We start from the raw sequence: 27,801 nt of genomic DNA on the forward strand, positions 1-27,801 counted from the left end.
TTTAAGTCTTGAAAATCGCTGTAGTGATCTTCATGAATCAAAGATCCTAATGAAAGTTTTTAAGAGCCAGATCATTTGAAATTGGTGTCCAAGAGCAAAAGAGTTTGAAGTTTGATATCATGAGAGAGTTAAGAGATCGTGAGAATAAAATTGGTGTCCAAGAGCAAAAGAGTTTGAAGTTTGATATCATGAGAGAGTTAAGAGATCGTGAGAATAAAACCGCTGTCGATTATATGAATCAAATTATAGATAATAAGGTATGAGTGTACAGATTATAAGAATTATATTTTAAACTGAGTTATATACACACCTGGCTGCGCCTCGTTTGCAACGAGTTTATTTGTAACAGATTTTGAGGTCATCTGAAATCTCTTAGTGAACAGACACATGCACGCATCTAATTGTGAACTAAACATCTTATGCAGTAATTTGAGAAGTATTGCGTAGGGAGACTGAAGGTAACATCAGCTAAGCCTCTAAATTTTCAGGCTGAAAAAAAAGATCAATAAGTATATTTTTTCAAAAAATGCAAACGATAATCATAAAATTCGCGCATTTTCCTTCCAATGCGCTTTGAAGATTCGAGAGCATAAGCCACGAAAAAAGGTAGTCTACTTTGCTGGCGGTCTGCCGCAGAAAGGCCGAGTAGAGACCAATTCGGTCTGTAATCATACGAGTGATAAACACTGAAAACAGGCGGCGTAGCTGATCCGACGATACACGGTAATACAATATGCCACACCGTTTTTTGACAATTTGCAAGAATCAATCAACGGAATAATATTTTAACTTTCCTGCGATATCTCGCTGATATATATCATTCTAGCAATTATTGTTACGGCGATTAAGTGAAGATTGAGGGATTCGTCATTATCATATACTGTTTTGCTGAAAGATCGCCACAGCTTTTATTATGTAGCATTCAGGCGAAGGGAAATAAGGGTACTTCTCAAAGAAATATATAAGGGTACTTCTAATAATATAAGTGAGAGTACTTCTCACACTTTAAGCCTTACGGCAGCACAGTACCGACTTAAAATTGCTTTTACGTTTTGAGGAACACTGTACTTCCCGCAAAGGCTGAGGGCGTTCTACTGACGTTTACAGTATCAAAATTAATTGTGAGAAAACCTTGATCGTTTGCAGCTCTTCGCTGATAGAAACGATTAAATCGAAAGTATTACTATTATGTAACCACTTTATAAAGAATGCATTCACTTTGTCTCGGTCAATTTGTAACGTCCATTTTCCGTGGACGTATTTATCACGCTCCCAACACAAGGGATGAAACAGATTTGTTTTTTTGTGATTCAGACGCTGAATCATTTCAGCGTCGTTTTGAAATAAAAGTCATTCGTAACGTCAAAAATCTGGGGTTTTCTCCCCCAAAAATTATTTGAACCAATTTAACCCGCTATTTTATATCGATCACCTATAGTTTGAGCCGTATATGAATAAAGAAAATGATTGTCCGTGCTATTATTAATCTCAGCGTCATCTATACTAGCTTGCCTCCATCAGATAATTGGCTGAATTGTTAAATTTTAAGCTAATACAATTTTTATATTCGTAAACGGTTGATAAACTGTCTAATCGTTTTAATTGGGCATGTTCGTGCGAAGTGAGCAATCAGTTTCATCAAAAAATCACCAATGACGGCTATTGTTTGAAATTTCCACTTACAATTTTGATCGTGGGAAAACCATAAGCCTCTTCCGCTGAAAGGAGAGACTGACTAAAGGAAACGATTGCATCAATAGTGTTCCTCCATTGTGTTAAAATTTGGCAACCAGTACATTAAGAAGACAAAGTTACAATCATTATATGAAAAAAGACACTTCAGTAACGGTCCACTTAACTAAAAGATTTGTCCTTACACCTAAAACAAAGAAAAAATGCACTCATTTGTATAAGTACACTTCGTAATTTCTGTTTTCCGTGAGCTGAAAGCTCCAAAAGAAAACGCTGAAGTAGTAATTGCTATCAGTAACATCCTTATAAAGTCTTCCTCAGCGAAAGGATTTGATCATTCAATGCTCTTCGAGGCCACGGATATGCCAGTAATCTTCAAGTAATACGAGAGACAAAGGAACATGGAAAAGCCGTTCAGCTGTCAATTGAATCCAGTAACTTTATAGGGATGGATGAAAGTCAACTCAAATGCTAATCATGAATTCAAGTGCTTCTTCTTCCCAAGAGATACCAATTGAATGTAAAAGCCTATATTTTGAAACGCAAACTTCATAATGTACCTCCCGAAGTTAATGTAGCCTTAGTTTCTTCCCTGGTTTTGAACTGCGTTACATTTCCCTTCACAGTTGTATTAAATCTGGTGGTGATAGTCGCCGTGAAAACCAGGCAGCGGCTAAGAACAAACTCTAATGTCGTTATTGCATGTTTGGAAACCACGGATCTGTTAGTTGGAGTTTTCGTGCAACCTTTTTACTTTCCGGTGGTAATGTCAGTGATATCAACCCTTGAGGGAGATTTATCTAAAACGACTTGCTTGATCAGGTTAACTTTTAGCAATGGGCGGGCTAGGAATGTTCTGCGGGGCTTCACTATTTCAATTAGTTTTGATGACCGTCGAGCGCCTCTTTGCCATTTTTCTTCCATATAGCCATAATGTTTGTGTCACCGAGGGACGGATAGTGGCTGCTTCCATCGTCGCCTGGGTCGTGAATCTCCTCTTCACGATTATTTATTTGGTCTTCAAAGTTAGATTCCTCTTCCCGGTTCTTGCGATTTTTTGGCTATCCTTAGCGATTATAATTGTTGGCCAGTTTATACTCTACAGGGAAGCTCGGTGACACAAAACGCAAATGCGCGCCCAGCAGGTTGCAGTCAAGATGGAGTCCAGACAAAAGTTTGAGAAAGAAAAGAAAGCCTTGAAATTGACAACTTATGTTGTTTTAACGATGCTGTTATTTTACTTTCCCATAACTGTTATTTGGCTCGTTCTTTCCAAGGTTTGAATATTGATTGAATATTACATATATCATTTTATTCATCGGAGGGTTTATTCCAATATTAAATTCGGTTGCCAATCCAATAATTTATGCTGCGAGATTAAGACAGTTTCGAGTAGCTTTCCTCGAAATTATTTTAAGAAAAAACTTCACAGAGGCGCAACAGATAGAAATGCGATTATTTTGTATCCGCAAGCGTGGTGAGAGGGCTTCCACCAGGATTAAAGCGAGAAAGAAGCGAAGAGTGGAAGATATAAACATTTCAACGATCTGATAAATGTCCAAGCAGAATTATATTAATGTTATTTTAAAATTAAAACCGGATGGGCAAAGAAACTTAAGTTATAATGTGCAATATTAACAATTGTATAGTGAAATTGGAAATGTTGTTAATGGGTAGAATTGTACCAAAAATAGTTTGAGAAGTAGTTGAAATCTTCAACAATGCAACAAGGATGTAGGTGTCAGCGATTAAAATATTACTTTTCACTTTAACACTTTTGCCTTGCACCTGCCTCCGTCAGTCTGGCGTTACTAATTAACTAGGCAGGCGAATGCGCTTTTTCAATAAGTGCAATGACCACGACATTTTCTTGGTAAGTTAAAAAAGAAAACTTTAACATCCTCTCCTTAGGGCCCTACTTCCCATTCTAATCACCAATTATGAAAACGGCGCCAAATATTCTGAAGTCTCTTTATCCTTGCCCTGTGAAGCAACGGCAATGATGATAGCTGCACACTAAAGTAACCCGTTAAAGCATACCGTACTTCGATACCGTTCTTATATTAGGAACTTTTACTCACCATCTGGGTTTAGTTTCGGGTTACTTACTGTTTAACCTCACTGTTACCTAACTTTTATTCACAAATCTTCACGCAATTTTAGAGGGCTTGCTGAAAAACCACCGAAAATATTTATTAAATTTTGCTTTTAATTAGTAAAACCTATCATGTAAATCTATTCATATTAGTATTCACATAGAGAAGTTGACCGAATGAGATCCTCTACAATAGATCTCTGATGAAGGAAATTCTTTAAAGTTTTAGATATCAAAATTTATTATGAGAAAACCTTACGTCAAAAGACACGATTAAGTGTTACGACCTAGTCATTTGAGCTGTTTTAGTTTTTCTAAAACAGTTCATAATGTAATGTTTTTAGTATATGATTAGCAGCTTCCGAGTTCTTTTGGATAAAGTTGCAGTGTAAACATTGTTCTTCTCAGTAGGGATATCAATGATAACAAATCCTTGTGAACGAATTCTTCCATGAATGAATGGAAGAATGAACGAATAAATGAATAAATGGAGAGGAAACGTGGAGGCATGCTAACTGGTTAAGTCAACTTATTTCAGCCTGCTAAGCGACTAAGCACATACAAAACATATAGCACACAGTTTGCCAACACATCTGTCATTTATGGTTTCATGCAATATGTTCAATTCATTGAAATGATTTCTTTAGTTGCGAAGGAATTAATAGATGGGGAGCCAGTAATCTTCTGACTTATTTTTTAACCTGTTCCTATTCTATAGAAATGGAAAACTTTGAGCGGAGGAAGATGTTTTTTTTTTCCTTTTTAAATTACAACAGCTACAACTCATTACACGTTTCAGAAAAAAAAACTTTTGCCTGCTGTTATAGGCATTTAATCTTCAAAAGCTTTTCTCATGCGACGCGAATGCCGTCCGAATTGAAACTTTTTGTGGGGAAAGCATTATAAAAATTAATTTTTTTGTTAAAACCTTGTTTTGCTGAAAAAAGGTGAAGGCGGAATTGTCAAAAATCCAGTGCATTACATATTAATGACCACTAAAGGGAAGTCGCGTAAACGTCAAAGGAGATGGCATAAAATTACATGTGGGAAATATCAACATAAAATAACACAGTATACTTGCGTCATGATACCAGCCATGGCAATAACTTGATGGAAAGGGAGTAATCAATATTAGTTTGTCTGCAGGTGTTAGTTGCTCACCTTTGCATCATCATAATTTTGAAAATAGTAAAATACACTTTTTCATGAATTTAAGCAGCCTAAAAAGAATATTTCATATTCCATGAATGTAGTGTTCGCATCTGGGTCTCCAGGGAGCTTCAAGAATACCTTCATGTCTACCTGTTCTCTATGGCATCCATTGTGAACGCTTCACAGAGAGACGCTAATGAAGACCTCCTTTTTATCCAGTAATATCCGCGTCATTGGTGTCGATTTCCATACAAATGTGCCATACATAACTTTTTAAATTAATTATCGTCAAGAGGAGAGTTGAAACCTTTATCGGCGAGTTTTCATAAAGACAAAGAAAATACATCTCAAAAATTATATTTGATTAATTAATGTCATTCAGCCGTGACTCAGGATGTTTTTCTCTTCAGCAGCAGAAGCCCGTTTTCTTTTAACTTGCTAATGAAAAGTCTAAAAATATTAATGAGTAAAAACATCTGGGACTTTTTGTCACACAAAGAACACTAATGAATATTTGTTTTAAAACACTTCGAATACATCGTCGAGGTATCGAAGCAAAAAGGATCCTTCACTCACAAAATGAAAACTGTTGCGTCTCTTCTTGCAATAATTGGAGTCTTACTCACCCGTTGGACTGACATCCGAGGTGACGAAAGTATGTGCTATAAGTTCTGCTGTGAGGATAATTCAAACATAAATTTAACAAACTGTTGCAGTGAGGCAACTTCGCATCTGTTACCTCCACGGTTTTACAGCTTTACGTGCGTGAGGCAGCTTCTTGAGCTCTGCGCTTCTTCTGTAAACGATTCTAAGATTGATGTGGCAAAGCAGAATTTACAACAAAATTGCAGAATCAATTGTACTGAAAATGTCCTTACTACCTCTCAGTCAACAAACATTTCGGTTAACTGGAAGGAGCCAAAGTTTTGGCCGGAGGATAAAGAATTACCTAGTGCTTTCAAACACAGTTGGGAAAAACGCGGGGAATTTATTTTGCGGATGATGTCGCATTTGTGCGTGAACACGGCCAAAGCGTCCTTTAACTGTTTGATCACGTATAATTACCCTGTCTTTACTGGAGAGAAAAACTTCGAGAAAAAAACATTTGTGTGTGGTTTAAACGCGCCACCAGCTTACTTAGTTATGAAAGAAGGAAACAGTGGTATCGTAATGGTGGTTTCCTATTCTGCTGCCCATCTCTGGCCAATAATTTGTATCTGTGTCACTTGGACGTTGATATCAGGAGTTATCATATGGCTGTTGGTAAGTTGATCAGTCTCCCTCTCGATATACAATGGGTATTGATCTGGTACTTGTTTTTACCTATTTCAAATCATGTTCTATTGTCTCAAGTGAGGCCCGATATTACTGTATGATAAATCAAACTATCGCCGATCCTCAGCGTACTCAAGGATGGTTTGGTAAGAAAATGGCGTAGTACATTAAGGACTCACTGAACATATGCTACCCGTTTGGTCATGACATTTGCATCCAATCCAACCATCTTCCCTCGGCGATCTCCCTTATCGAGTGCTCAACAACGTTTGTTCCGTTATTCCTTCGCCATATATTTTCAAGAAATTCCAATTCTACGAGGTTTTTGAAGAAAACGACAAAAGTTTTAAGTTTGTAAAACATGTTTCGACAGAAACTTCTGTCATCTTCAGTTGATTACTATACAAAGCGTTGGAAGTTGAATTTATAATAAATAGAGTGATGCTTCCAAAGGGTCTTTGGAAACGTCCTTACATGGTGTAATTGTTGATTCAAAGAGGGTTGTTCTCTTTGAATATGACTAGCCTCTTTTATCTTGAGTTGAAAACCGGAGAGGCGTGATCCAAAACATGGAGGCTATCCGGCTGAACACAAACCGCGACAATGTTCAGAATCTTGCAGATGTTTGAAAATGTGAGTGCTCTCTAACACGCGTGGAAAGATGCCGACGGGCTCCGTTTACGTGTGGTTTATAAGTTTGCATGTGTTGGCTGTAATGCCTGTTACCTCCGCGAAACGTGCCATGTAAATCTCAAACTATCCTTTTAATTATCACACTTTCATGCTTTACCTCCTTCTTGTTGTCACCATTTATCATAATTAGCATTTTTCTATCTATTATAAATTCAACTTCCAGTGACAGGGCCTCTCACATTTTCAAACATCAGCGAGATTCTGAACATTGTCGCGCTTTGAGTTCAGCAGATAGCTCCTATGTTTTAGATCACGCCTTAAAAGACTTAAAAGTTTTGTCGCTTTCTTTAAGTTCTTGACTAGCCTGCTAATATCAAGACCCTTCAGAAACATTTTTCTCTACGAGGTTTGCATTCAAAGCTAGCTTTCTCGACAAAGAATCTTTCAATTCATCAGAGCTTACTTTTCGGTTTCAGGATCGACGAAAAAACTCTGAGGAGTTTCCACGGTCCTTCTGGGAAGGCGTTCGCGAAGGAACGTGGTGGGCAGTGGTTACCATGACTACTGTTGGGTTTGTGGAATCACCTACTCTAGATAATTCTATCATGCAAATTTATTCACTCAAGCGGCAAAAATTGTAGGATGACTAGTTGCTTATGATTACTTGATTTATCTTATTTTGGGCGTGTGAAGACCAGATAACTAGAATATTTTCTTACGGATCATTCTGACCGAATTTTAGAGAACTGCTGTAATGCATACCTAGAGAAACTGTACAAAAGTTAGCTCTACTATCTAAACAACTGTATTTTTTTCCTTTCTTTTCAAGATATGGAGACAAGTCCCCCAAGTCTTCACTAGCTCGTATTTATGCTGCAGCTTGGATGATAATCGGTATGATCATTCTCTCCATATTCGCAGCTGAAGTTTCCTCCATATTGACAGCAAGACAGACAAAACCTCACCATTCTCTCCTGAATCGATCTGTAATTATATCTTTAAATCGTTATTACTTTTTGTCTCAATTGTCCTCGTGTAAATGACATGTATGTTTAATTTTGCATAATTTTGGATCTCAAGCATGAAAGGTACTGAATAATGCTTGCAAGATGTTACAGGATATTATGTTGAACTGTTCAAATCGCACAAAAGGAAAAAAAATTTAAATATTAGCGAAAGTCTCACGATTAATCCCCTGTAAATTGCGACGTTTTTTGTGCATGGTATTAGGCTTTATCGGGCGATGAAGTCTTGAATGTAATGTTTATTTTCAGCAATAGCGACTTGCGCGATATAATCCTCGTTGTTTCAGTTGGTCAGGTTGGAGAAGCATCAAAACTTTTTTTCGGTTCTAGTTTTCAAAGACGGGCTTCATATTTAGTAAATAAACCCCTCAGGTGGCTGGTAAATCGACTGATAATGCCTGCCGCTGCGAAATTTTCCGAAAAATGAATATTTGGCCGAGAAGCGAAGCTCAGGTCAAGAGACAAAACCAAATATGACCACTGACAGAAGTCGCTGTTCGACAAACAAGCTTTATAAATTACGCAAAGGTAAAACTTAAAAAACAATAAAAGAACTCATAATTATAACAAAGCACCAAGCCGACACACCAGCACGCCTGAACAGGTGTTATTTATATTAGAACTCTTTTGCTAATTTCCGTATCCCGCTTTGACAGAAAATTTTGTTGACTTTTTTTTGTACTGTCCGAAGCAGCATTTCAAATCAGCTTTTTTAATGTCACTACCACCGGACTCTACATAACGAGTTCGTTTTTTCCTCCATATAAAGTAATAATGATGAAAAAGTGAAATTCTTGAAGTGGCTTTTCTCCGCTGACTTTCGACGCAAATAATCGGAGGACATATGTCGACGTGAACAGGGGTTGTTGCTTGATAATTGTGATGCTGAAAATATTTGGCGCAATTCGATCAAGAGTTTTAATTCCCCAAGGTCTCCCCAAGGTCAGTCGGCCTATAACCCAAACATGTTCACTGAGAGAATTCTTAAGGGTATGCACTATAAAGGCGATTTAATAGACCCATAGTGGCAACAACAGTGGCAGCAATAGGAGGCTATAAAAGGCAATACAAAGAAGAAGGAAGACGCATAAGAATCTTCGTACCTATCGCTAGCGCGGGCTTGTTTCGAAGTTAATTAGTTTCCCTGTTAACGACGTAACAACCTCAACTTTTCTGCCCTTATGCTTTCTTACAGATCGGAGTCCCTAATGGCAGCAAGCAGTACTTTCAGGAGGAGTTCAGAGGCGCAAAAATCATAGGTAATTTAAACGGCCCTTATTGCAGCGAAGGATCACGATCCTGACCGAAAGCTACACCTTATTTTCATTTTATTTCTGTTTGCTGTTAACAACGCAGGAAGAATAAGCCTTCGACCTCAACTGAGAAAAATTTGGGATATGCCAGCCTTTAAACCACAGATTTGATTGAATTAGGGAGGGAAACCTGTTTCACCAAGTTCTTAATGTAAATTCCATTTTTGGTTTGTAATCTAGTACATCTCATACAATGAAGTAATTTCTCATTTTAAGAATAAATGAGAAGATTTAACTGAATTGGCTTAGTTTTCTCAAAATGTGTGAGAAACAGCCTTTAGAAACGAGGGTAGGGTTGAGGCCGTCAAGTTGTTTGAAAACTATATAGTTTTATATTAGAGTTCTGTCAACACCTCCTCAGAGCCATTGTCCTCTAGATCCATGTGAAGACAGAAATGATATCGAAGAAATTTATGTTTGATATTCAAAACCGTTTTCTTTTTTGTTTCTACTTTTAAATTTTTCTAGAGATGAATTCCTCGCAAGATCTTGATACTCACTTGGCGAATGGAAATAAGCAACGAATTGTGTATTACAGCTGCAAGGCAGGCGAGGGTGTGGATCGTGACAAGCAGATTGTGAAGGCTCTGAAGCACCACATAATTGGAACTGAAATGAAGGTGAATACCACATGCCTCTACCTTGCAAATGAAACATTTCCAGTTCAGTCCCTTGTGCAGTGTGTTAAGAATAATGTGAAGAAACACGTTGAAGATTGTGATCCATTTCAAGCTGAAAAAGCCAGTGATTCGTTAAAGTACTGCGATATTAAGATGGATGATTATGGAAAGATAAAAGACTTTCAAAAGGACGACACGGCTGCCATCATAATTTATGCCTCTGTGGGACTAGTAGCAGTGATTTTTGTTGCTGGCAGTGCATGGGATTTGACAAAGACTCGTGATCAATGGAAAAAGGAAGAAGGTACAGGTATGTTGTAGACGAGTGATATGTCAGAAATAAAAATAGAAGTAAAGAATAATTCAAATAAAGATCAAAGACTTAGGTTCGATAAAATTATAAAGAGGTGGTCATTAGCTAATTTCTTGCTGATTTCTTACTCAGATACGAGATCTAATACCTTTGGGGACTCGTTCGTGTTTACACGTGGAACAGAAAGAGGTATATGCATGCTTATCTTAAGGATCAAGATCCCTACTGAGATCATACCATGCTTGACAGACCATATCCTTGTAGGCCAAATAAGGAAATGCGCAACCTTTCCCTCCTCTACTGGCAAGTACATTTACTGTGCGCCTAATCAACCTTTCTCCCTCTGATTTCCCTTATAGTTAGTGGAAAATCAAGCGGTAGCATCGGCTTGGAAACATTCGAAGACCCGATAGAGATATGTGTAACAAGGGGAGAGGAATACAAAGACCGCTGAAAATAAAAGTTGTTTTTCACCAGCTGTAAATGATTAATGAGTCAGTTATATCAATTTAAGGAGCATACTACAGTTACTTATTGTTCAGGCTAGTCGTGTCATAGCCTTTCTTTCACATCATCTTCAGATGACAAGTAAAAGAAAGGAAAATTGGTTGCAGTAGACGTTTCAAGAAAAGCAGTTTCATCATCTTTTATTTGCCTTATTTACACAAGACAAAAAATTTATTGACAGCGGTTGTAGCTATAGAAGGCGAGGAGACCCAGGAAGCCACCAGGCTTATGAGAGCTTATGATTCAAATGATGATTTAGGGTTTTAAAAGGACAGACATCATATTCATGAGTCTTGTCTAACGAAAACATTATTATCAAGTAAATATAATAAAAAGGTAACGCCAACTATGGTTATATCGAGGTCTGATTTATTAGTGTCCTAAAGAAAAAGATACAGTTTGTAAATTAGTGTCCACAGGTAGATATGAATAAAACAAAGAGTAACCTTTCAAAGTGGTCTGGTAATAAATAAGTTGTAAAGAGATGATTCACTCGCGATCGTTGTCGTTGTTCATTGCCGTTTGTGGATTTTCCCCTTTTAGCATTTGGTTTTCGGTTTTCGCGAAAAATACTAACGGGTTTTCGGATTTGATATCCGATGCGGTTTTCGGTTTTTCTAATTAGACCTATTTGGGTTCCGGTTTCTCTTCTCTTCCTCTAAACATTCCGATAGAATCTCAAAACTTTCAGGTCTTAGTTCGCACATGGAAATTTTAGATTAGGGATTTTGGATGAAACTTTCCAGAGCTATGGCTTTTTGCGACTGCAAATTGCAATCCTATCGACGACTTTTGTGCAATTTCCTTAATTTGATAAGGCTCCATTACCAGCTGCCGAATCCGCAGAGACCACGCTCGAGGTCCTCGTGAGAGCAGCTGTTAATTTAAGCAGATACTAGAAGATACGAATGCCAAGTCCATGGTATTCATAAATACTGTTATGAAATTAGCGTAGTTTATATTACTCTGTATGCTTCACTTGTCACCACTGTATCGGATCGATCAGGGTTTTAATAACTGGGATGTGAAAATGTATCGGTTTTGACAGTTTTGCATGCGGTTTTCGGTTTTAATCGAATTTTCTTTCAGTTTTTCTACGGTTGTGCGGTTTCTAATGGGCCCCAATGCCCCCCTCCGTTGTTATCAAATTATAATATAAAGCAATGTGCGCTCTTCTCCGACCCAATTCGCTTCTTGTCAGCCGACGTGTGCTTTGCTTAAGCATTCACCTGATGCGTGAAAGTATAATTTGAAGTACCGAGACACACTTGGACACATTTTTGGAAAGAACGAAAAAAAAGAGTGAATCCTTTTTTTTTTTCAGAAGAATAATTGTAGGCTACATGAAGCCTAGTTCAAGCGGATGACCTTAGGCTCGTAGACTTACTAAACTGACAGATCTAAGAAAAGGTCTATTTATGTGACTGCCTTTGTGTGAGCAGAGGCGGTCACATAAGGGATCCACATGGGAACCAGCCATTTGCCAACGTTGTTAGTCTTGGATCATTTACAACATTATGTTCAATCTTATGGTTGCGTTGCGTATAAAGCAGAAATTACGTCATAAGTCACACATCCGGAAAAAATTGCCTTGCAACCTGCGGCAACCATCCTTTCTGCCTCGACTAGCTTTTTTATTTTCCTAGCAGGGATTGTTAGATATGTACTTTAAATTCTAAAGTCAAATAAGTTGTATTGTTTCTTCTCAAACCTTGTTCCTTTGTTGCATGTCAAATCTATTCCACCCTTGGGTCTTTAATCTCACTAAGCCATTATTTCTAAAGCGGTCGCCTTACGGAGGATTTTTTAAGAACAACTGTGAGTAGATGAATATTATGAAAATGAATTGCAGATTTAAAAATGGAGATAAGAGCGATTTTTGCAGTGCAGAACTCTCGCAGCAGTGAAAATAAAGCCTGAAAAAATTTAGGCTTGTACAGAAATTAAAACAATGACATTTGCGATACTGGTGCAGTGCTCCACTAACTGAGCTAAAAAGAAAACTTCGAGCTGTTCATTTTGTTGGTTGGTAACAAACCCTTTGTTACATAAATTGCGGTAAACACTTGACATGTCTTCTTAGAGACTCTTTGCCCTTCAAGCGCGAAATTAACATAGAAGCCTCTGTATCAGTGAAAAAAATCATTTCAAGTTTATAACCTATGGACTATTAAGACCTCAAGTGCGCTCTTATTGAAAAACAGTATGAAACATTTTCGTGAAAGAGTGATGACATGAACGGGGCCGGAAAAAACCTTACGGAAAAAACCCTACCCTAGTGTTCTCGTCATCTCGAGAAGGAAAAAAACAAGGAAAACGTAGGTAGGGGAAGAAGCAGCCGTAATATAATAAAATACCTATTATTATCAAGGGAACATACTTGGCGGTTGATCGTGTTGTACGAACCTCGCTGTACTCGGTCGATCATAACTTCAAGTCAAGTAGTCTCCCCCCCAAAAGCAAAAATTTTAAATGTAGAAGTGAACTGAACCTCATTTCTAAATTGGACAGACAGTGACTTCATCCAAAACATGTTCATTGAATGCATAGCACTGAGTTAGAATTTCCAGTGGGCACACAAAGCCCCTGAATATTTTGTGTTTAAGCCAACACGGCCGATACAAATTCTCCCAGCTGGGGCACATAGGAAAGGAACATTGCCACCCTCCAGTTTAAACGTATCAAGAAATCTGAGCAGAGCCCCAAAGTTTTTGACGAAGGTTGTTGCACGATCAATTCCTAATAATATCCTAAAATTTTTTTAAAGTTCAGCACAGGTTTACCCATCCACTACTTTAAAGGATCAGTTGCCTATGTCCCTAATTAACTTTGTGGCAGATGATCCCTTTGCTAGCCCTTTGCTAGCGCCTGAAACGGGTAATCACAAACGAATATAGAAACATTTTAGGTGATTCGTTATTTTTCTTATTGCCTGTAACGAGCCAAATGTCATGGGAGAACGTGCTGAGCTACTTTAATTTAAGGAAATCTAATTTCTGTGTCAAGGCGTACCAAAAATGGCAGAAATTCAAAACGAATGGTAATTTTTGCCGTTGCCCTCAATGAAGGGCTTGTGTTTTCATACTGAATGCGTTCTGAGTTCTTTTCCATGAAATTATTTGACAAAAACTACGACACAGTCTGCGAGTACAGTGAACAAATTCTTGTGTTTAATCATAATCAGCGTAAAAAGGTTTTTTACAGTGTTGTTCATCTTGGATAATTAGTACTGTCGGCGTCTTTCATATTAGTTTTTAAAGCCAGAAACAAATTTTAAACTTTTATAAATAAACAATTCATACAATATAAGTCCTTTTTTTATTAAATGCGAGAAATTTATCTCTTCGACTTCTCAATGGCGACGATGCTATACTGACCAAATCGATTCCAATAGCTTATTTACTCATTGCGGTTCAAAGAAACAGCACAAACACAGACCCTCTCTTGTACACAACGCTGTTTATCGATTCCTTACTTTGCCACTTGTGCAGCTCGCACCATCGACTTTCAAAGTCAAAATTTATAGCACTGCACGGGTTCATAGCAAGGCACCTCTGTGCACAATCGATGATTCCAGTTGTCTGTGAAGAGCCTAAGTCTTGGCCAATAAGAGCCTGATTGAATCCAGTGCAACTTCCGCCCACAAAGTGACGGGTGTCTCTGAGGTTATAAACATATCTCGACGCATCGCTCCCACGAAGCTGAGTGTACCAGATGAATAGCATGATGTTAAATATTATTCGCTTTTGCATCTTGTACGGTAAAGAAATATTAACGGTCTACTTCCTCACCACGATGACAAAGTATTGCTTCGGTTTGAACTCTTGATATGCTATCAGAGAGGACTTTCTTGGTTCTGGTGCTTAGGAAAGTTTTAAACATATGAAACAGCAGATGAATTAAAATCTGCATATAAAGGATAAATTTCATTTAAATTTTAAATGTAGGCGAGGGGTGGTTGCTAAACTGGCTCAATTTTAATTAATTCTCGGCAAAAAGTGATATTTTTTCAAGTATCTACTTACAACAGCCATTAGCAGTGTAATTAATTTTAGCGTAAACTGAAATTTCAGCAATAAATGATAATAATTATTTTGATGAATCGCTTAAACGGAATATAAGAAGGGTAAAATCGTTAACTCAATTTTAGAGCCAGTAGTATTTATATGGAAGAAATACTTTAATGTTTACCGATAACTACGGAATGAAAGTAAACTTTAAGTGTGGCGAATAAACATGATTGGTCAGATAACTGTCTATCTGCTCAACGAAAGCTGTCACCATCGGGTGTATGTTTGTTTGGATTTCGGCAGGTGACCAATGCACGGATTCAAACTTTAGCAGTTGTATTTGTCCTCAATCAACAACTGTGTTTGCTTACAAAAATTCCCATTTTGTCTTTCTATCACAAGGCAAATAATGTGAGTAAACTGCATATTTTATCACATTATCACATTTCCAAGTTCAAAGAAAACTTTGTCCGTAGGAGTAACTTTTGCACAGCTTTTCAGTTCACGTTTGTTCTTTTAGGTCCTTTGAACGGATGAAATAAAAATTACGGCCCCCTTTTGAATGACATGAAATTGTAGCAGTCGTACCCCTTTCATTGATATACTATCTCTGCCAATAATAGATAGACTCTTCTTGTGACGTTTGTTTGGTATGTTCATTTTTTGGACCCATTTCTTTGGCAACCTAAACTTGGTCTTCTTTAGCAGGTAAACATTGTTTTTAAAGCTGACAGGACTGACGCAGTTTGTGTAGTCAGTTGCAAGGTTTGTACATAATACTGAAATGAAGTTTCCCAATTCAAGACAAGTACTAACGTTATTTCTCTGGAGAGTCTCTGGAATGTTATCATAGACTATGAGAATGAGCATAAACGATACCTATAAATAAAAGTTCCGTAAAGACTACTTACTCTTTCCCCACTTAAAAGGAAATCGTGCGAAATAAAAAATCGAAAATAACAGCTATATGTGCGGCACTTAAGAGGCTGGGATTAAGGTGTGATGATTAGCCCCTGCATTCCAATTTTTTTCTACTCTGAAACAGCCTATATTTCACTAAGGGCGTTTCCTGTTTGCTCAGGAGACCAACTCACATCAAAGAGGTATTGTCTTTAATTCGCATTAGTCTTTGTCTTCAGCTGGGAAAAGAGTTCTACGAACAATGAAGCATTTTCTTCCCTTGGTGCTCTTGGTTTTCTTGGGAACCGAAGCTACTGAGAGGTAAGACTAAACTGGAAATTGTTGAAAAAGCAATTTCATCTAATATTTAATTGGAAAGAAGTTTGTTTTTTGAAACTAAGAAAAATCATACAAATTGACAACCCTGACGAACAATAAGAAATAGGTTCTATTTTTCCAAGACCCCAGGCAATATTAGTACAATATATCTTAGTTCTGATCTTCTAGGTAATGATTTTTAAACTTGGAATTCAGATATGACCATGCTCCATGAACTTAAGTCATTTTAAAAGAAGATGGAATTTTGGTCAGTCCTCAGAGATATCCATCAGAAGATAAAAATAGAATAAAAACGAAAATAATAAACTAAAGAAAATGGCGAATATCTGCTACAAGACTTGACCAAATAATAAGCCGAGATCCCTCCCGAGGCTCGAAACCCAATTTAGAACGATTGGCTCTCCGATGTCCTACCAATCGAATTACAGAGAACTCAACTGGTTTGACATTCGATCAAAAAAGTAAATTAAGCTTGGCTTAGCTTTGAATCTTTGGAGTTTTCGGCTGTTTAACGACGCTGAAAACGGCTGAATATTACCGAAAACCGAAACAATAACTTGAGTTGTTATATCTCACCTTATCGGAACAGTGATAAGTACCTTGAAACAGTTACACGTACAGTCATTCGAAGTATTGATAATGCAAACGGTTTTTTTTCAACTAGGGGAGAATAATGCAAAAAAACAACAAACAGTTGACCATGTGTTTTCAACAGATCTAATTGTGGTAATGAGTTAAAGATGGTGTTTAACGTTTTAATGCTAGTGAGAGAGTATCGTCGTGAGCTTCATTGTTCAGTCTGGTCAAGACATGTTTAAGGTGTTTAGAAATTCTTTATGCCGAATTCCGTAGTGAACTTCCATCGGAAAAATCGTCGAAAGGTTTTTCAGCAAAGCGCTCTCTCCCAAACCGACAGCTCTTGGTGGGCTATTGGGGACAAAATGCAATCGGTACAAAAGTCAGCAGACCGTACTGGGAGAAAGACCTGCGCTACTTCTGCAATCAACACAAGTTTGATATTTATTTGGTTGCATTTGTGCACCGGCTCTTTAGGGATAACAGAAATAGAGGTAAGGACATTGAGGAGAGATTCTTCGATGTATCGTTGATGGCGAAATTATGTTTTGCATGAATTGGCTTGGCTTTTTTTCCCATCCATTTAGCCTGATATATTCATTTAGGCGACCATTCATTCATTCCCTGTTTCGTGCATTCATTTATTCATTCACTTGCTTTCGGAGAGACTTTTCGTTGCATGCACATGACTTTAAATTTTCTAGTTTTTGTATTTTTGTCTAGTGACATAATCAGAATACGTGTATCTTGATCGAAATTTGATCTTTGATTTCTACTTCGCACACGAAAACCTAACAGGAAATTTTAGAAGGAAAAATTTCTTAGGATCATGAAACCTGTATATCTCGAGAACATCGGTAAGGCCAGTGTTTCATGATGCACTTCACAAAAGCAAAGACCAGATAGAAGTATATTTAAGCCTTATAAGCAGGATAATTTTATAGAAGTTATCAATTTCCTTGCACATTAATATTCTAGATGGTTATCCTGGGATGAACTTCGCCCATCACTGCAGTTATGCCCCAGACTCCCAAAACCCTGACCTTTTCGAGTGCGCTACTATCGGGGGCGGAATCAGAGATTGTCAGAAGCTAGGTAGGAAAATGCTGATATCCCTTGGCGGGGATACTTGTGACGGCAGCTTGGGGACTACTGAAAACGCCAAGAAACTTGCGTACTATATATGGAATCTGTTCCTGGGAGGCAAGGATATGCAGGACAAAAGGCTATTTTTGTGGTAAAAATTAACTTCTTGGCCATCTTATTGTGCTCGATCACTCATAAACAAACAAAAATAATGAAAACTGAACTTTCTTCTAGGCCTCTTTCAGAGAGGAGATAATTGTTTATGATTACAAAGTAAATTCAAATGTTTTTATGCACGAGTTCTGTTGCTGCTTTGCAATTTGGTTTTTCTTTAGACCTTTCTTAATTTCAAAGCATGAATTCCCAACTCTGGAGGAGAAAAGCCGAAAGATGAAAAAGTAAGAGCTTAAAATTGATTATCTAAAGAACAAACGTTAGAAATAACATGATCCCTTCATAGGACCGTGATGGATGGTGTCGATCTTGATATCGAGATAGGAAGCCATAGATACTATCCTGACTTTGTCCGTGAGATGCGCCGTCTTATGAACACAGATCCCAGTAAACAGTATCTAATAACCGCGGCACCGCAGTGTCCATTTCCTGATAAGTGGATGGGACCTCAAATACAAGGATCTGCACTGGAACGTATGTGTCTGTACACTTTATGTCTCTTTTTTTGTGAGTGTTTATTGATTCATCATCCGTTGGTGAGTCTGTCTGAACATTGGTTCCTGGAGCACTAGGTCGTCCTCACGTAATAATTTGTTTCCGTCAAATTCAATGGAACGTAAGCCCATTCAGGGAAAACCCTCGTAAACAGGGCAAGTTTCCCCTGAATAGACTGAATGGAGGTTGAATAAAGGGGGTAAGTTTCTGAAGAAGCTTTGGCGCTGCGTCGGTGGAAGAGTTAACAGGGTAATTAAGTTTTATCAACGGAGTTAATAACGTGAATTGGCCACCTTGAAGAGTTACAAAGCTGAAGTTTTCGAGAGTTAGCTCTTCGTTAGCCCTTCGCTTTGACGAAGGGCTAACGCTCGAAACGTCAGCCTTGTAACTCTTTACGGTGGCCAATTTACGTTATCAAGTCAGATGATTGTACTAAATTACCCTGAATGGAGGTTGGCTTGGGGTTTGTTAATATATAAGCACCGACAAAAATACGATGGTTTTTTTATTTTTAATTTTCTGGCCTGTTATCTGGTGGAGTCGATATTTCGGGCCGCAAAACGTTTTATCTACATGAGGGTCTTATTGGAATACCTAAAAGAGTTTTCATTGGAACTTCAGTTATGGAACTGTGGCAAAGGTTCCAGGTGCGGAGCTGTGGCGATTCCTTTATTTGAGACGATTTTTGACTGGAATGACTGTAGAATTTAAAATTTAACTTGAAGTTCAGAAGTTATGATACCGTTTCTTTCTCTGTAGATTATGGCCAAGAATTTGACTACTTATTCATACAGTTCTACAACAATTACTGCTACCCTGGAGACCAGTACTTTTTACCTGTAATTGACACTTGGTTACAATGGGCGCGAAGTGTTCCTAATGGTCCGCTCATTGTTCTTGGCCTGCCGGCTGGACCGCAAGCCGCTGGCAAACCACATTACTATTTCCCACCTGATAAACTGGCTCACGTGTACAAGGTATCACTCCATGTGATTTTATTGACGATTACATCTTCTGAAATTAATAACTTCTGATTTGTTCGATCTATTGCATGGTTGATTAGAATAACAACAGCCCTTCTTCCCATTATTTCCAATGCACGCGAGAGAAGTAAGTCAGCTGGGCGACAGTCTAGTTTGAAATGCTTCCAGTCAAATCTACGCTTGAATGTAGACATTCAGCCATCTTTATTTCAGCTTAAAACACCTTTGCATATCGTAAAAGATATATAGATGTGACGCAATCCACTAGATAATAAATGGTTATATAAGAGCATTATTACGACTGTTTTTAGTTTAGTTTGCTCAAATGAAGGGGACCCTTGCATAAAATGCTGGATCTCGCATACTTTACTTGGAAAGGGGCCAAAATAACGGAAATTGTTTTTCACAAAAGACACAAATAATAGAGGTATGTTCGGTTCTTGATGGGGAATTTTGAAGTCAAGTTTTGCTTCTTTTTTTTTTGCCCACGCTCGGAACAGATGAATGTGATCTTTCTTAATACCCTCACTGTAGCAAATCCGAGACAAACCTGGTGTTGGTGGACTCATGTTTTGGGACTGCTCCTGGGTACAAAACAACATTGTCAACGGTAAAAACTACGGTATACATGCATTTGAGCTCCTGCGTGGAATTGCTAATCCCCCAACTGAGGCACCCAGCACGCAAGCACCTCCAACGACACCGCAGACAACTACTTGCACATCAATGCAGTCATCAACTTCGACGCAGAAACCAACAACGCTTCAAACTACAAAACCACAGACCCAAAGACCGATTATTACTACGAAACCTCCGACTGGTAAGCTACCTATCACTAACAACGTTTTGTATCTACTGAAACAAATGAAAACATAGGCATGCTATGCATCCAAGAGTTATTTTTTGGGGGTGGGTGGATTACTTGAAACATTGTAAGTGATGTCTACATTTTTACAAAAGTAAAGAAGAGTATTAACGCGGAAAGGAACGAAAATGTCGAATTAACTCACAAATAGGTATTTTGTGGTAGATTTTTTGAGTTGAGCGAATAACTTTAACCAAAAATAAACTGTATTGGTGCCATGGATACTTGTTAGTATACAAAATGCAGACTGCAGACTGTAGACCGGATACAAATTGTAGACTAGGTACAAAATGTAGACTGCGGACTGCAGAGTGGATACAAATGTAGACTGAGAATCTAAAGAGTTTTTTCGTCTGGTATGTGATAACATGCATCTTCCAACTTGCCGAGCGTCTCGCAATCGCTTTTCCGTGATCAGCTTTCACGCTTATTTGCACTATAGTGGAAATAATCCTGGCCCATTTCTTGATGAAAATCGATCGTAATGTAATTTCAAGCCTTCAGATTGTCGTCTCACTTTGTGCGCGAGTTGGTTGGTGTGATATCTGTACAAAAGTAGATGTATATGTAAATGTAAGTGAGATGTCACTATTGCATATTTAACCCGCGCAACATTCGAGAAACAGTTGACAGCTTTGCACGTGGTCCATATTATCATCTTTTTAAGCGATATGTGTTTATTTTGTTGACAAAAATGCGGACCGAGACCAAAACTGTTCCTTCGACTTGATATATTTTTGACGTTATCGTGACGTGATCGTGCTACAGTGCACAGAACTACATTTTCTCTCGAAGAACTATCCACCATTTTCACAGCATGAGTAATACGCTTACTATAGGTAATCTGATATCTTTCATCTGTCCAGTGGTATCGCATTTCTCATAAAGCGCGGTAAAACACACGTTAACAACACAAAAAAGCCAACATTTCTCATTCTAAAAGATGATTCCATTTTACGAACCGCCCTATCCGAATCCCCCTTACTTCGATGAAATTTGAACACCTGTCAAACCAAAGAACAAAAACGGCGCTCTGATTGGTGCGAGCAACATATATACTACTCTCTATACGCTAACATAGATATTTTTTTTAATTAAAAAAAAAAGCTCAATAACATAGATGTTATTATTTTTTGTTAATAAACAAAATAGCTCGATAACATAGATTTTTTTTAATTAAAAAAAATAACTCAAAAACGTGTAGCAATAAAATAAAGACAAACAAAACTAGTCACCCTAGTAACGATATCGCTCTTCCATGTAGGTCTTCGTTTTAGTTCACTTCTCGGAAAGCAGCGCTTGCTCTCGTAGAGCGATTACTTACGAGTAAGATGCTATAAGCAACCCTTACTCTTGTTGGTAAATTACCAAATGAGACTAGGGGTCAGAGCTCACAGATGTAATATATTACAACTTCTGTACAGCTTTCTAAGAGAAAATGTAGGAAAGAGAGAGAGTATCACCTTCACGGATGGGTCAATCTTCAAATGTCAGTAAGACTTTTTCCGGGAGGTCTGTCGAACATCAAAGTTCATTTGAAATTCAACTTTTCTTGTGCGATTGCGCTTTACGGACTGGAAGAAAAACGATGTTGCTTCAAGGTTGATTTTTTGTTTGTGAAAAAAATTCGGTTAAAACTTTTGCTGTTAGTCATTTTTTACTTCCGAAAGGGCCCTAAAAACAAGTAGTATCAACCTCAGCGAATGCGAAAAGGCGCATTTTATGATCACTCAAGTATGTCCGCGGGGATTTAGAGTTGTGAAAACTGTTGACGAAGATAGTACTAGGATCGACCTTTTCTAATGTTTATTATAATAGTTTATTCTAACTATTTACTAAAGTGCTTAATAGCCTGTGAACCATTTCTTCCTATAGGTCCTGTAGACTGTTCAGTTGACGGTTATTTTCCCGACCCAGCAAACTGTTCCGGGTTTATTGTATGTTCTGCTGGTGTTGCGTATCCTAGAAGCTGCCCGCCAGGACTGAAATACAACAAGATAAGAAAGTATTGTGATTGGCCTCAAAATGTTCAGTGTTAAGAAGGAATAAAGCTACTACTTCAATGATAAATTTTAAGTGTCTTTTTAGCGCTCATCCTCCTAAGTTTATTTAATTTTCCTGAAAAATTAAAAACTGAAAACAAAAAACTGAAAGAAACCTGAAGACGTTTTCGACGTCTTTAATCCGAGCTAGTGTAAATGACGTTTGTCGCAGATGCGACTGGCATATCGCTTAACTAGTCAATGAATTATCTTCAGCTCCGTCGGTGGAGCATCTAGTAACTAAATCATAATTGACTGGTGTTCGAATCTCCGCTGTAACTCTTCTAGAACTTGTCAAAATCATCGAGAACTTGTCCTGCCAAGTGTATTTGGCGCGCCGTAATATATCACTTGTAGATTTCTCTTGAGGGAAGAGAGGTCGTACCTGTATTTTTGTGCTTTTTTGTGATTGCCCAAAAATATATCCTTTATAACTTTACTTTACAAAAATTCCCTGATTTTCAAGTCATTTGATGTATTCATGTGATTCCAACGTTCGAGAATCAATTTTTTCTCGTTGTTTTTGTTCAACGAAGACAAACTGATAGCTGATCTTGCAGAATGAAGAGCAGCTGGCTATAAAAAGGAGCCGGTGTCCTTTGCGATGGTTTCATTTGCGTATTCTAGCGAGTAGGTCACGCAAATTAAAGGCTTCTCACAAGAGTAATCGATGTGTTATTTTCTTGTAGAGAAATCTAAGTATAAAATAAGCAAATCCCTCATTGAAGTCTTTGAGCCAACTAGAAAACATTGATCACTGAAAATTTTTACTCCCCTCGATTGAGAAAATACTCTTAACATCTGACGTCAAATATTGCGAAAGTGAGAATGCTATGTTTTGCAAAATAAGCGAAAATTATTCGTTTTTATTTCTTGTTCCATTTTGTTGTACTTTCGGTTATGGTATATATAAGTTAAGAGTTTTTAATGTATTCTGAACAAGTTTCGTCCTAAGCAGTAAACTCTGATCTGGGCTTATTTTTCGTGCTAATATTTGTTTATTTATTTATTTAAGTTATTTTTTCGGTCCAGCTGTTTCATTACATCTGACTTTTCCTACTGTACTTTTGTTGACGATTTTGTGCTTCATTAAAAGTGAGCTTATTTCTCAGGCGCTACAACCATTTGAAACACGATGTACTTGAGATCGAAGGCTTAGATTTTTTGGTATTCGCACAAACGTCTAGCCTTTCAAATCTCATGAAGCTTCACTTATGGTTAAATTGAAAAATTAAGAACCTTTAGTCCAGCACCTATTTTTATTGCTTAAAAAAATGTATTTGCTCATTGCCACACTGCATTAAAGATGTTTTGAAAATGTTTTAAATTCCGCAATTAAACGAGGAAAAAGTAACACTCAGTAACCAGTCCTTTTGACGTTAACATTTTGGATTTCTTGCAGCGAGAGCAAGTGTATTTGCTTTTGATTCAATCGAAGAAAAATTCCTTTTAAATATAAAATCATTTCAACACATCAATCACTTAAGATTTTAATAAGAAGAGTAATTTTCGAGAAAGAACCAACGTGATTGATATTTATACAGCTGTCTCATGATTGTCACTTTGTACAGTGGTGGCATAAGTGAAACTAAACATTTTAGCTCAAGTTGACTTTCGTGAGGTACTTAAGAATAAAGATAGAATAAAGTTGGTTGACTAGTTTCTTACGGAGTGCATTCAAGCTAAAGAGGAGTTTTCCAGGATGATTTGTAAAACAGCGCTCCTTGTCTTATTCTGCATCGCTTCCCAAAAGCTTGTAAAAGGACATTCATGGATGAGCTGCCCCAGGTGAGATTACTTAAAAACCGTTTTTCCGCAAATTTGGAATCTCTTAGCGAGAATGACATTCTTTTAAGAAAGACCGTATATGATAAATATGACTTACACTGTTGCAGGCCTTTTGACACCTACCCAGACAAGGCTGGAGACACGACGGGACCATGCGAAAAATGGTACAAAGGTGAAGATTCATCTGGTTTTAGTAAAAAAAAAAGTTAATTTTTAATTCGCTTAGTTTGATCGCAGAATGAATCAAACCTCTCTCTTTTCCGTCTCAAGGAGCTACAACTGACGTGCTGGCCGGGGATCGCCTTAAGGTTCGTCTACTGACCTTGTTCAGTCTCAGAGAAATTAAAAAGAAACTTATTTTTCTGGGTGGATCAGCTTTCTAGTAATTTTACTAGATTATCTCTGCCACAATTAACCAGGTGCTTTCAACACAAAATCCATAGTCATTAGAAGGCAACTTTAAAAATTTCAAAAGACTTAAGTTTAAATGACGAATTTTTTCATTTAATCATTGTGTCAACAAAACTAATTTTTCACTCGTTACCTTTGATGTTTTACTATTGGAGCTCTGCTAACTTTTCCATGACCATAGATGAATAACTTGATTTTTTGGCCTCAAATTCAGTTTGGGAGATGACCATAATAGTAATGGTATTAATTATATTAGTTGTAATGGTATTAATAATAGCAATAATGGATATGACCATGAAATAAAACCCAACATGGAAATACTGTTGTACGTTTCCTACAACTTTTTTTTGCCGGATTCAGCCGCCAATAAAGGAATTTCTCTGATTTATTTCGTCTATTACAATTGAAATGTCAAAAGTCACATAACTTCCTCTTTCATGCCTCAAATGTAACAGCAACTCCCACTTTTCTTCCTTTCGTTATTCTTAAGGTTGGGTGGACCTCTAACAATCACGGAGGTGGATATGTGAGACTCGCCTTGGTTCCTGAGAGTCAGAAGGATAGTCATGAAGCTTACTTGAACAACGTACTGAAGTTGTGTGTTATGGACATGATCAGAGGCCAGGCATGTTCCGCTTTGGTGACTGCAAGCATCCATGCAATGCAAGGCCAGGATGTCAGTACCAATCAGGCGAGTCACTTTGTCGAGATTTTCACAATATAAAGGCAGATGATGCAGTTGATGAATTATATAACTTTGCTCTGAGTGCTAGTCGCTAAATGAAAAATTCAACTCTACCAGAGAAAGGCATTAATTGCCTTCAAGGTATATTCAAAAGTTCGAATTCTGGTTTACCATATGTCTGATTGAAGTTTATATTTTATGGCAGACGTACTCGACAATGAGCGATACGATACAACCATTACCATTCCCTTCAACCTTGCTGATGGCATCTACATTCTACAATACAAAGCTGCTATAGGCATCGAGCTAAAGCCCTACTACAACTGTGCAAAGCTTCGTGTCACAGGTGGTGATCCCAGTCTGGATTGTACCACAGATAAGGCTCCACCTGTTGGACCATGTAGACTGGGTCCACCAGGAGCTGGCCTCCCTCTTTCGAACCTCACCAACGATGCAAAAACTTGGAGACTTCTGTTTCCATCCAGATAAAGTCGGTGCAATTGATGACCGTATAAGGGAAGTGCCAATCAACGTAGATTGTGATCCCAGGATCACTTGTCAGGTGTCTGTGTCTCCAGCTGTTTGCAAGCACGAACTTGGCATGGACAAAATTGCTGTAAGTTGCTTATTGTTATATATGGACTTATGTACCATACATCCATCCACTCCTTCACTCATTCTTATAATCCTAAGCCTGTATCCCTTCTAGAGCATCTATCCATCCAGCCAATTATCCATCCATCTCTCATCTCTTGGTTCACTTTATCGCTGGCTATTTCGTACATTTATTTCCTTTCTCTGTCGGTTTGCTCGTTAGTTTCAAAGTTTTATTTGATTTCATTTAATTTTAATCTTTATCTCTTGATTTGAATAGTTAATTTTTAGCTGTGTATCTTTCCATTTGCAGGATGCTTGGGATCCCAAGCAGCCCAACTGTGGTGTAGTCAAACCGCCCCCTCCACCTACTTGTGACGACGGGGTACAAAACCAGGGAGAACATGCAATCGATTGCGGCGGTCCGAATTGTAAAGCCTGTCCAGATGTCGCTGATACCGGTTACGAGGAGTACATAACACTTTCAATTTCTTCGTGACAGCATTGAAAATGATCAACAGTTTCATTGGTGTCGAGCTCTCTTAAGCAAAATGAATATCACATCACCATTGTAATTTCCACGTTTGTTTACCTGTGCAACAACAAAAAAATCAACCGATACCACAATTTTCGAATAGTGCCGGTATTCTTTTGAGTGTGGGGTCTTGTAATTTTTATGGAAAGGGAGGACAGTTTAACTTGCCAAAGGAAAGTGCAATACACTTACCTGATTGGTGAACAGTGAAAATCTTGAGTTTCCCTCCGCAGCCGATAAAAATGCCATTTTACAACCGGAAGATTCAATCACTATACCGTTTTGTTTTGTTTTGTTTTAGGTACATCGAACATATAATCGACAATGAATGGTGTTCGGGATACGTAGTCACAGTCCTCGCGAAGATTAAGAGGTTTATGAATGGAAACTGGCAGGTGACGATCTTCTACGATTACCCACTGGAGATTGTGTCGCACTGGAACGCCGTGCTCGTCTCCCACAACAAATTTAGTAAGTAGCAATCTAGGGGTGTTTTTTATTTCTTTGATTTGTCGAATATTCATTTTAAGATTAATGATATCGAGTTTATTTAATGATCTTTTATTTAACGAGGACTTTAAGTTATTTCAACCAAGATCACATCACCAGCTCTTAAACTGTTGGAATTATTCTCGAGGAATCTCGGCAAAAGTGTTCGTTTAGCTCAAGATAGCTTATCAGTCCTCTTTCAATAAGCTTGCACCTCCAGTAATACATCAATAGGGCTGCCAGCAATTTCCATAGAAATGTAATAGTACCCATGAAATACTCGAGTTGATTATCACAGGAGGTCACTGGAATTATAGACCAAGTGACATTAACGCTGGCTCTCCTTTTAAGAGCAAACTTTTCTTCCATAGAGACAATCTACTCGTTTCAAGGATTTGCGTGGAACCAGTATCTGCAGAACGGAGATTTTATTGAGTTCGCTTTCGAAGGACATTTTACTGAGCAGAGGTCAACACCAAAAACTCTCCTACTGGAATGCTACCAGTGCCAGTCTTCCCCAAGTAGCCTAAGGGCATTCGCATTGAAACCGAAGACTTGCGAGGTGGGTTGCGTTGCAAGTCATGCTATAGAATAGGTCGGCGTCATGTCATTATCATAGGGTCAACTTGGCGTATCTAATTTTGACGTGAAGGAACTCGCAAAAATCATGCAAGCTTCAATCATGCAAGTGTCAATGATTCTTTTCCTAAATGGGTCTCCTCATTTAAATTTGTATTACCTTATTTAACAGCGTAAATAAATCTAGGGTCGATCACAGAAATACTCACTGTTTCAATGCCTGTCCTTCTGTTTGTTTTGTTTTTGTGTGTTCTTTTTTTTCAGTCCTTCGATCGCCCCTCAGGTTTCCAATGTCAGGAAAGGCGAAAATCTCTATGTTTTGTTTTTGTGTGTTCTTTTTTTCAGTCCTTGGATTGCCCCTCAGGTTTCCAATGTGAGGAAAGGCGAAAATCTCCATGCACGGAATATCGTGCACCCAAGCACGCTGTATTCCTTCTTCATTGAAGTGTATGTCACTTATTCATATTTGATGAATATTTGTGATCCCCGTATATTTATTGTTCATAACTTTTTAAAATTGGATTTGTTCTTAGCAATGCTATAAAGGAGCGGTATACTTGAACGTACAAGTAATCCATTCACTAGCACGTTGTTTAATTCCGCCATTGCTGATCCAAAATTGGGA

At 37.9% G+C, this 27,801-nt stretch overlaps 3 protein-coding genes across 5 annotated transcripts; all 3 read left to right on the forward strand.

Moving 5' to 3' along the window:
• Nucleotides 1-5,442: 5,442 nt before the first annotated feature.
• LOC131774093 (uncharacterized) lies at nucleotides 5,443-11,058 on the forward strand. Of its 3 annotated transcripts, none has more exons than XM_059090107.2 (7): nucleotides 5,443-6,202; nucleotides 7,324-7,418; nucleotides 7,677-7,833; nucleotides 9,068-9,131; nucleotides 9,654-10,115; nucleotides 10,251-10,307; nucleotides 10,478-11,058. In XM_059090107.2, the coding sequence occupies exons 1-7, from the start codon at nucleotides 5,519-5,521 to the stop codon at nucleotides 10,570-10,572; spliced, it is 1,614 nt and encodes a 537-aa protein (XP_058946090.2). In that variant the 5' UTR covers nucleotides 5,443-5,518; the 3' UTR covers nucleotides 10,573-11,058. The 3 variants fall into 3 exon arrangements, with proteins under 3 accessions (XP_058946090.2, XP_058946091.2, XP_058946092.2); XM_059090108.2 differs by having other exon boundaries at nucleotides 9,654-10,109; XM_059090109.2 differs by having other exon boundaries at nucleotides 9,654-9,805.
• A 4,688-nt stretch (nucleotides 11,059-15,746) lies between these two features.
• LOC131774085 (uncharacterized) lies at nucleotides 15,747-22,092 on the forward strand. Its single transcript, XM_059090096.2, has 7 exons — nucleotides 15,747-15,856; nucleotides 16,727-16,944; nucleotides 17,429-17,687; nucleotides 17,997-18,184; nucleotides 18,965-19,182; nucleotides 19,723-20,008; nucleotides 21,929-22,092. Exons 1-7 carry the CDS (start codon nucleotides 15,798-15,800, stop codon nucleotides 22,090-22,092), a joined length of 1,392 nt encoding a protein of 463 aa, XP_058946079.2. The 5' UTR covers nucleotides 15,747-15,797.
• Nucleotides 22,093-24,864: 2,772 nt separating this feature from the next.
• On the forward strand, nucleotides 24,865-27,620 carry LOC136279804 (uncharacterized). The gene is made up of 6 exons (XM_066164078.1): nucleotides 24,865-24,985; nucleotides 25,185-25,595; nucleotides 25,887-26,044; nucleotides 26,410-26,579; nucleotides 26,969-27,159; nucleotides 27,522-27,620. The coding sequence occupies exons 2-6, from the start codon at nucleotides 25,431-25,433 to the stop codon at nucleotides 27,618-27,620; spliced, it is 783 nt and encodes a 260-aa protein (XP_066020175.1). The 5' UTR covers nucleotides 24,865-24,985; nucleotides 25,185-25,430.
• Nucleotides 27,621-27,801: the final 181 nt, after the last annotated feature.

The sequence above is a fragment of the Pocillopora verrucosa genome, chromosome 3 (genome assembly GCF_036669915.1).
Source record: "Pocillopora verrucosa isolate sample1 chromosome 3, ASM3666991v2, whole genome shotgun sequence".
In the NCBI taxonomy this organism is placed as follows: domain Eukaryota; kingdom Metazoa; phylum Cnidaria; class Anthozoa; order Scleractinia; family Pocilloporidae; genus Pocillopora; species Pocillopora verrucosa.